Below are 11,058 nucleotides of genomic sequence, written 5' to 3' on the forward strand. Positions count from 1 at the left end.
GGGACTCGATCCCAGGACCCTGAGATCATGACCTGAGCCGAAGGCAGTGGCTTAATCCACTGAGCCACCCAGGCGCCCTCAGTAACAGATTTTAAATTGGAGTTTCCCATGATCACATTTGTTAAATCCCTCTTATGAATGTTCTTTCTTATTTCCTTTATTCCCCCATTGATTATGGGTGTGTGCACGCATGACAGTCTGTGGTCCTAAAGGAATCACTCAGAAAGGAAAGACTGTAAAAGAAAAATGACAGTTTTGAACCACACACCACTGGCTATTTCACATTAGCTCATGTATTCCTCACTAAAATTCTGAATTTTGGATTGATATCTTAGTTGTGAAATGAGAAATAGGAAGCCTAAAGAGATGAAGCCATGTGCTCAAGGATCACACTGGTCAGTTGATTTGAGATGCCTCAGCGTTTCTATCCCTTTCTGTGTTGCTACTGTTTCAACCACTTGTTCAGTGGTTGCCTCAAGTTCTTTATTTACCAATTGTACCTTTAGTTTTTCCAGGGAGGGGTCCTCAGTATCACCATATTGCTTCATGAGAGTAAGTCTCCTAAACTGACTTTTCCCTCTTCCCTTTTAGCTCTACTAATAAAACTGATCATAAATAAACTTTCCTCTGAATACAGGCTGGGGTTTTGAGTTATTGGAGGTGAAATTCCAATGATGATGCAGAAAACAAGCAGCAATCCTGGTGAGGAATTGCATTTTTTTAAAACTGAACATAAATTATTTCAAGTGTTTTAGAATAAGCAAATTCTAGATTACATGTGTATATTAAATATTCTGTACCTCTTTACTTACATAAACACCCAAAGAGACAGAGGAGGTGTCAGTCAACCCATCATCTTGCATGTTCTTTTCTGTTCAGAGAAGGAATCAAAACAGTTTTTCCATACCGTCCTTCATGACATCCTGAAGTTCTTGCCCATGAAAGAGAGCCCCAGATTGAGGAAGAAACAGAATTTTTGTTTTTTAACATTTACAGCATGTTACTTTTCATTTCTGAGAAATTATTTAAATTCTCTTAATATATTTCTTCTCTTTAGAATCAGAGATTTGCATTTGTCAAGTGATTCCACATGCATAATGTTCACATTCTACTTAGATAAAAGCTGCCTCTAAATCGATTTGTTTTAGAAATTAGATATATCTAAAAATTATTATTGTTTCTACCTCATTAACAAAGATTAGTATCAGTTGTAATAAGTAGAAGATAAGTCAATGATCCTCACACTCCTAAAGCTTTTCAGTGCTCCTTATTTACAGTTAACTGCTGAACACTTTGTGACATAATTATTTTATTTTGTTATATAAAGGAGTCTAGGGAGCCTTGTTAATGATCCTGTAAGCAAAGCAACAAATCAGAAGGTTATAATTTTATGAGATTATAATTTTGTATAGTATTTTAAAACAGAATTGAGGGGCATCTGGGTGGCTCAGTCAATTGGGCATCTACCTTCAACTCAGGTCATGATCCCAGGGTCCGGGGATGGAGCCCTGCATTGGGCTCCCTGCTCAGAGGAAAGCCTGCTTCTCCGGATCCCTCTGCCTGCTGCTCTGCCTACATGTGTCTCTATCTCTCTGTCAAATAAATAAATAAATAATCTTTAAAAAAAATAGAACTGATGTCTTTTGGTGCAGACCATTCTAAAACTGCCATCGGTGTTAACATATTGCCATCTAAACACTTCTTGAAAACTTTCAATAACATAAAACTTGTGAATCTCTTTAGATGATGGTTACTAAATAATAATTTTTTTTAAAAAATTTTGTATTATGTAAAGAGTATCCCTGGGCCCAAATAGGTCTGTCACTTGAGATTCAGACTAAGATAGAAAGTGTGCTAGTTTTTGCAAACACACTAAAATTAGGTACTTCTTTCTTAGTGGGTAAAATATCTCTTAGAAGTACTTTCTCTGTATCCTACACTCATTTTGAACTGACTAACTGATACCTTCACATATACATCAGAAGGACACCTGGGTGGCTCAGTTGATTAAGGATCTGCCTTCCACTCAGGTCATGATCTGAGGATCCTGGGATCCAGTCCTTCATTTGGGTCCTTGTTCAATGGGAAGCCTGCTTCTCCTCAAGCCTTCTTCTGTTTGTCCTCTCAGTCTGATAAATAAATAAATAAATAAATAAATCTTTAAAAATGATGTGTTAGATACAAAGATGCAAATTCCTGAATCTTTCATTTATTCACTTAGGCAAAAGATTTCATAGAATACTTTCTCACCACAAAATTGTCTTCAAATTACTTTCAGTATCGTCTCCTTTTTTTGGCACTTGATCTTTAGATTGTATCTAACATATAAAATTTTCAACAAAAGCCATGGCATATGCATATTTCCAGTATGCTTAGGCAAATGCAACAATCTTATGTTTCTTCTATAAATTTCTATTACGAGCATCAGACAGCATATATATTTTTAATTTTTTTAACTCATGAATATAAAAATGACAAATGAATAAGCGTCCTGAATATTATTTCAAGACTTAAGTCATTAATTGATATTCTTTCTTTTGATGTATTATTTTAACCAGTCTTTTCTTTTTAATGTCACAGCAATTCCATTGGTTTAATGTGACCCATTGACAAAGTCTGACTGGAAAGGAAATATAGTATGCTCTAACCCAAATTATATTTCAGTAGTCCAAACAAATGTGTGTTTCTTCAGGATTCATTCCCAGAAAATTAAGGGAACTTATTCAGATAATTTTAAAAGAAGGAAAGTAGATTTTACATGTGACTAAAAGAATTGGTAAATAAGGAAAAAATCTTCCCTTGTTTTAGACTAAATAATATAATCAACCATCTCTTAAATATATAATAGTAGTAAAATACATTTTAGAATAATATTTAAGTATTTTAAATAATTACTAGTACTTTTGAGGATATATGTAATTATAAAGTTAAATCATGATAGAATTATAAAAGACAATAAAAAGCAGCTTAATATAATAAATCAAGCATAATTATTCTTAACTATGTCAACGTGCATTTTAATAAATTTTATATTATTGTGTTCATACAGTTAATTTTCACCTAGAAGTATGTTTTATTCTTTCAGAAATATAAGTTCTTTGGAAGCTTACACCAATGCCAAATATATGAAAAGCCAGAGAACTATCTCATAATTAATACTTCTAGGACTTTTGTATGACCAGATAAGCAGATATTTTCTTTGCACTCTTCTTAGTCTGTTATGTTGCCCTTTTGACAGGAAACCTTCTGATACTTGTCGCCGTTCAATGCAGTCCTCTTTTTCAACAACCCAGGTACTACTTCCTCATCCACATATCCTTTACAGACATTTGCTACACCGTAAGGTTACACCCAAGCTAATTACAGACCTGCTAGTGGAAAGAAAAGCCATCTCCTATGGTAATTGCGTGTTATGGGTCTTAACAATGAACATTTTGGAGGCACTGAGATCTTCTTTCTTACCACCATGACCTTTGATCACTATGCTGCCATCCGCAAACCTCTCCACTATGTGATTATCATGAAAATAACAAGGTGCCATCTCTTAGTCTTAGCTGCTTGGGCTGGTGGGGCCATCCATGCCTTTCCTCCTTTTCTACTGTAATCAGTTCGCCCTTCTGTGGTCCTAATGAGATTGATCACTACTATTGTGAAGTATTTCCTTTGCTGAAGTTGGCCTGTGCTGATATGTACATCACTGGTATTCCTGTGAGTGCTTTTTCAGGTATGGTTTGCTTCGTAGCCTTCATTGTCTTTATTTGTTTTTTAAGGGATACTATTGCTCACTTTAAGAAATCTCTCTCCGCTGAGGGAAGACACAAATCTCTCTCCATCTGTTAATCTCATATCAGTGTGATCTTCTTATTTTTAGAACTGCAATCTTTATTTACCTTAAATAACCTACTACTTTTCCTGAGGACAAAAAAAATTGCTCTATTTTATACCATCATTGCTCCTATGTTCAGTCCCCTAATCTATACTCCGAGAAATTCAGAGATGAAAATTAAACATGAGAAAATTATGTTACCCACCATTATTGTCAAAGGGAACACATTGTTAATTTGAAGAAGTTTATTGGCAAAGCAAATCTTTCTCCCAGAAATTATTCTAGGAGGAGATGGAGAGAATAATACATATTCTCTCACAATACATTACATCAGTGCTAGAAGAATACAAAAGTATTGAATAATTCAGCTAATCACCCTCAAGAGATACATCAAGGGGTGCCTAGGTGGCTCAGTCTGTTAAGCATCCAACTCTGAATTTCAGCTTAGGTCATGCTATCTGGGTCCTGCAATCAAGCTGGAGTTGGATTCTGTGCTCAGCAGGGAGTCTGCTTCAGGATTCTCTTTCTGTCTCTGACTCACCTAGGCTATTCCTGTCCGTCTCAGATAAATCAATAAGCAAACAAACAAATATATAAATCTTCCAAAAAAGATATAAATCAAATAAACCTCAAGGCCATCAATATGATCACTATAATAATATGAGCTTTATTTTTCAAATTTTAATCACACACATGTTGGCTGATGTAAAACGCCTGTGGAAGGTTTCTCCTGAGGACATGCACATACTTTAATTCATGTTACTCCCAACAATGTTTCCTGAAAGGCTCTTTGGATGAAAGATAAACAGGAGGGTCAGAGGTACTCTATATCTGTTTGCTATTACATAGCAGAGATACAAAAAGTAAGAGGTACCACTTGAAGGATCACTTTGAGACATATATATATATATATATATATATATATATATATATGATATAAACACACACACACATATATATATATACACACACCATATCCTATATATGAATATATAGGATAGAGAGAAAATAATTGTAATTTCCAGTCTTCGTTTTATACAGAATTTGATCTCCTAATTTAAATTTTTAATTTCCTATGTAATAATTGTGTTGGTAGATATTTTTAAGAGAAGGTATTCAGGAATATATGGAGTGCAACTGATAAAAGTTTTGTGCCTTCATTTGTATTTGGGAGAAGGCATCTAAGCACAATGAAAAAAAGTATGAGCTTCCAAATCATATGGTATAAACTGGTGATTTAGATGTAGACCCCCCCCCTCTTAGTACTTGAGCAACCTTGAATTCAAGATTTCTTATTTGAAAAACAAGGACAACAATACAGTAGTGCTTTTTATCCATGTTTCAAGTTGCATGGTTTCACTTACCTGCTGTCAACCATGGTGCAAAAGCAGATGACCTTACTTGATGTGCTGTGAGAAGGTCAGTAGCAGCCTAAGGCTGCTATATATATATATATGCCTGCCTCATTCACCTCACTTCATCTCATCATGTAGGTATTTTATCATCTCACATCATCAGAAGAAGAAGTGTGAGTACAATAAGGGTTGCTACACTGTGATATATTGAAAGAGAGAGAGGGAGAGAAAGATGAAGGAAAAGGGAAAGAAAGGAAAGACGCAAAGGCAGGTTCTGTGGATTTCCCCCCCCTCCCAGGGGATTACCAGCAGTAAGTTTATAAAAGCTGCTACACATCTTTTTCTATAAATTGGTATTTTCACAACTTATTTTTAAGCGCTGTAGGTTGAGCAGCACTGGACTTAGTGGGAAGAGATGTTCAGGTTTGCACCAGTGTTCAGAACACACTCTAAACCAAGAGTTGCATTTCCTACTGTTTAGATTCTCTAGTTTTTGTTCTCTGATTTTACTGAAAAGCTACCCTGGGATTTATATATGTCCTTTAACTGATCTTATTCTTCCACATAAAGTTTAGGCTTGGATCTTCTCGCCTGAAACATAAGGAAGGACATGCCAAGTTCTATATTGAAACCAGAACAAATTTATACCAATGCCAATGTTTTTTCCTTATCCTAAATGTATGTCTAGCATAAAATCTTCAACCCACACCATTATGGAAGAATACAAAGCCAATAGGTAAAACCGATTAATTGATGAAGATCATCCTATTTTCTATTTTCTTATACAACTGTGTGTTCCTCTCCACACAGTTTTGGGAGTACTCATCTATGGACTTAACAAGTTAGAACCATGAGACCATTCACTGTATATTCCCAATGAACTCCATTTTGCTCTCAGAACAAGACAAATAGATCCAGTGTTTTTACTTCCACTTACCAACCAGGGAGGGAGGATATAAGACAATGAATTTCTCAGTATTAACAAGGAAAAGGTAACAAGACATAGGACCCTGGATGCTCCACTTTATGAGCAGTAGATGAGAGATCTGTTCTCCTCAACACACTCTTCCCCTCTGGTACCATGAAAATAATGAATTGGCATTAACCGTCTTTTAGGAAAATCATGATTTTGCTGTGCTAGACACTTGGTAATGGGTAAAATGTGATGGCTCAACATATTCTTTCTCTTCTCCTAGATCGACTGCATCTAAGTGGCTATGCTGCTTAACTGCATGGTTAAACATGCAGGATGTTCTTTCATCACTAGGGTTCTTCAACATGTCAACAGAAAACAACTGGCTCTCTGCAGTGTTCTAACATTTTAAACAGCAACCTCTAAAATGTGTCTTCAGAATGATTTGGGAAAATGGAAGGCTTTTATATAAAAGCAGCACCATGTTCCTATATCCAGATGCCCAGATTGTGCCCCTGGTTTTCCATTTCCTGCCTCTCCTGAATTATGACAAAATCTGGTTCAAACTGAACCTCAACAAAACTACCAAGAAGGTGAGTCACTGAATTTGTGGTCAACTAATTCAGTTTATTTATCTGCTATGATTAAGCATCTTGATTGTGATTTTATATCTTGAATAAATATTTACTTCTGAATGTATAGAATATGATGTTGGATTGGGGCTTTGTAAGTTATTGTCAGTAGCATATGGAATGGAGGAGAATTGCTTAAGTTTATCTGAGTGTTAATGGCAGAGACAGGAGGTGGAAAACAGAACAAAATCCTTTTGGTCAGTGGATAATGTGACATAACTCTCAAGAGCACAGAATTTGGCATTTGATACAGGTCCATATCTTATGTTACTGTTTACTATCTGAATGAATTGGTGTTATTGTTGGAAGCCATCCAGTTGCGTTCCCCCATGTATAAAAATCAGCAGAGTCACTCCTGGGTCATTATGAGTTAAATGCATTCAAAATGTTCATTAAATTCCCAGGATTTAGTATGCTCTCACAAACATCATTTGAATAATGATATGTCTTACACCAGAAAAACTGTAAACATTAAGTGCAAAAATTCCTCTGTGATCTACATATTTTTTCATACAAAAATACTCCAAATATTTACAGTGCTACAAAAAATGTCATATGTTCCATATCATTTCAGGTGAAGTAAGTTTCTGTTGTGTCTCTGGACTCACCTCAGCCTCATGGAAAATCAGAACAATGTCACAGAATTTGTTTTCATGGGACTATGGGAAAATAAGCAACTAGAGCTACTGTTCTTTCTCTTGTTCCTGCTGTGCTACCTGGCTGTCTTAATGGGAAATTTCATCATCTTACTCACCATCACTTGCAGCCATCTAATTGAACAACCAATGTACTATTTTCTCTGTCACCTTTCTCTCATGGATCTCTGCTACACCTCCACTGTGGTCCCCAGGCTAATCAGGGACTTAGGCACAGCAAGAAAAAACATTTCTTATAACAGCTGTATGACCCAGCTCTTCACTGCCCACTTGCTGGCAGGTGTGGAGATATTCATCTTGGTGTCCATGGCTTTAGACTGCTACGTTGCCATTGTCAAGCCCCTGCACTACATGGTCATCATGAACCGGTGGAGGTGTAACACGTTGGTCTTCATGGCCTGGGGTGTGGGGTTTTGGCACTCTGTCACTCAATTGCTCATGTTACTCGACTTACCTTTTTGTGGTCCTAATCAGATCGATCACTACATAGGTGATGTGAAGCCTCTTTTGAAACTGGTGTGCAAAGACATTCATGCTGTTAGTATCTTAGTGATTGCAAATTCAGGAATGGTGGTGGTTGTCATTTTTCTTGTCCTGGTGGTTTCTTACATTCTCATATTATGGAATCTTAGGACATACTCCTCCATAGGGAGACGCAAGGCTCTCTCCACCTGCAGCTCTCACATAATGGTGGTGGTTTTATTCTTTGTGCCCTGTATCTATACTTATGTTCTACCTGCCGGGAGTGAGAACAAGGATAAGGAAGTCTCTGTGTTTTACACTGTGATTGCCCCCATGCTGAATCCTCTCATCTACACCCTGAGAAACATGGAGATGAAAATCGCCATGGGGAAAGTGTGGTCTAAAATGGCACATTCAGAATTCAAGTCAAGAGGTTGATTTTCATTGTGCTTTCATTCAATCCGTTGTCCCCAGACAGTTGATCACTTGTGATGTTATAAAAGCATCTGAGTTCTCTTTGGGGAGCTGGGCTAAAGAGCCTCTGAAGTTAGTATGAGCCAAAGAAGCAAGTAATTCTAATTTAGATTGTAATCCACACTTGAAAGAGTCCAGTTAGTTCCAGGTGTGAGCACTTGGATTTGAGGAAATCAAGAAATAACCTTCCACAGCTCATCTCTGATCAAATCAATTGCCTCTCAAAAAAACATCTATATGGATCCCTGGTTTCCTTACAACAAAATCCAACCTTCTCATTTGTTTATCATAAATGTCCCCACATTGGTTCAGGGTTCAGCTCTAACTGGTACTATCAGAGGTCATCACACTGGAAGAAAGTATGGTGTTACAGTGACAGGCTTTGGGGTCAAGGAAAGTTGGGTGACATAGTGACTCTAAGTTTTTATCTTTGGGTTTTGGCAATTTGATTTATTTGTGTATTGCTATGAAATGGGGTAATATTATAGCTCATGAAGATATACTATCACTTGGACAAACACATGTGAAATATTTAAACAGCATAAGACACATTGAAAAGCCAAGTTATGCAATTTTCTCCTTCCCTGTCTTTCCTCCTGTGTGTCCCATTTCCTGGTTACTTTTTTTTTTTTTTTTAATTTATTTATTTATGTGACAGACAGAGGTCACCAGCAGGCAGAAAGGCAGGCAGAGAGAGAGGAGGAAGCAGGCTCCCGGTCAAGCAGAAAACCTGATGCGGGGCTCAGTCCCAGGATCCCAAGATCATGACTGGAGCCGAAGGCAGGGGCCCAACCCATTGAGCCACCCAGGCGCCCCTCTGAGATACTTTCATCCAGCTACACTGGGTCCATCTACATTCTCCAAACACACCCTACAATCTATCAACTTAATGGTTGTATAACAGCTATCTCCTCTGCTTAGGAGTCCCCATGCCATGCTTGAGGGTCCATGTCTTAACTCTAATTCACACTGCTCATGTTTTCCTATTCAGGAAGACTTGGCAGATCCAACAGACTAGAAGTCATTCTGATTCCAGCCCTGTTCTTTTGTTGCTCTTCAGCAGTATGTTTTCTCCACATAACCCTATGTCCTAAGTGCTGCTTCTTATGAACTGTGCTTTCACTAGTTTGTCTGAGAAGGAGGAGTATGTGGTATAGCTTTATTTTTCTTTTTATCTTTCTATCAATAAACTGAGGACAAATTAAGATGTAAACAAATAGTAGCTGAATTAAATTCTATGATAATACTTTATTTTTTATGTGACTATATGCATTGTTCTTACATATCTAGAATTTGTCCTTGTGTCTTAAACAATCATGCATTAACCATAAGATAAGTGATGTCAAAGGCTAAGAATTTATCATATAATCCCATGTGCCTATAAAGGATATAATGAAATTAGCAGACCACCAGATGCTTAGAATAGTTTTATTTTTATTTTTTTTCTGCATTAAGGCGACACTACTCCCTCAATTATTGGTTACCTCTTTGTCCATTGATCTTGTAACCTAATCTCAGCTCTATGCTTCCAATCATTTCCAGTTTCTCTCAGCCCAGAATTTGTCTTTTCTCAGCAGAATGATTACATTGCTTCCATACAAACTTAGCTTGATTCAGTTACTTCTTCCCCAGAGTCAAGGCAAAAATCAAAGATAAGTCATGGAGGTAGTAGGTATTATCTTAGTGTCTGGCACCAGTTTTTGGATGTTTCAAATCTTAGGAACTTTTACATATATAACTAATATTTTATTTCTTCCTACTAGAGCCATGCAAGCCTCCACAATATGATGGGAAAATATTTTGTCTGTCCCATAGGAAATTGGTTTTGACAGCTTATTCATCTATCTGTTTGATGGCTTAATGTAGACTGTGTCAAAAGTGTTTTGGAATTTTTTTTAAGTATATAAATGCCATGTGCCTGTGTGTGTGTGTGTGTGTGTGTGTGTGTGTATGTGTTGTTTGGGATTCTTGGGGCTCTTGGAATATTTTAGCACAGGTCAGGGAAATTCCTATCCCATCAAAAAGAATGTTATGCAAAAAAATTTAAATTTATTTCTATTCTTTTCCCAAGGATCCAAAGGTTTTATTGGCAAAAACGGAGTACACTGTATAAAAAACTGACAAATAAAATATAACAAATTAAATTATGTATCAATTTATTAATAGATTCTATTCATCTACATAAGAAATTACTGCTTATTTAAAATCTCATTTTTAATTAAAGGAATATCTGTCATCAACTAAGAAATCTATTACACAGCTTTTTTCTTTATGCCCCAGAGTTATCAGAAAACACCAGGCTGGAAGAAGCTTAGATACCTTGTCAGGGGCCTAAGCGGAAGACCGGAGGCCTAAACTAGCTGTGGCTGTAAGAATTTTATATGACTCCCTGCCCAGCCCCCTCTCCTAATCCTTCACCTTGTGCTCAACCCTATATTTGTCCGAAGGCATCCATCGTGAGGACTGATTCAGATACTGTACCTAAATCATCCACTAAGAGATATTTAGTAAAATTGAAATGGTCTCAAAAGGCTGATGGTTTAGGTAGAGTGGAAGATGAAGTATTTAGAATTAATTGCTTTGAAATATCTATTTTATGTGACACCATAATCATGGGGCTCTCTGGTGATGACGAGAATACCGGAAGAGCTGAAATCAACCTTCAGGGCTGCAGGAGAAGGATGGAAGGCCTGTCTTCAACTCTGGCCCTACCCATTTCTGTGTAGTTCATATAATAGAG

The 11,058-nt window shown here is 36.8% G+C and overlaps 1 protein-coding gene and 1 pseudogene across 1 annotated transcript; both read left to right on the forward strand.

The window, feature by feature from the left end:
- LOC132009935 (olfactory receptor 4P4-like) overlaps positions 1–4,065 on the forward strand; it is a 4,877-nt pseudogene extending 812 nt beyond the window's left edge.
- A 3,278-nt stretch (positions 4,066–7,343) lies between these two features.
- LOC132010043 (olfactory receptor 4P4-like) lies at positions 7,344–8,282 on the forward strand. The gene has a single exon (XM_059388051.1). It carries the CDS (start codon positions 7,344–7,346, stop codon positions 8,280–8,282), a length of 939 nt encoding a protein of 312 aa, XP_059244034.1.
- Positions 8,283–11,058: the final 2,776 nt, after the last annotated feature.

The sequence above is a fragment of the Mustela nigripes genome, chromosome 1 (genome assembly GCF_022355385.1).
Source record: "Mustela nigripes isolate SB6536 chromosome 1, MUSNIG.SB6536, whole genome shotgun sequence".
NCBI classification, from domain to species: Eukaryota; Metazoa; Chordata; class Mammalia; order Carnivora; family Mustelidae; genus Mustela; species Mustela nigripes.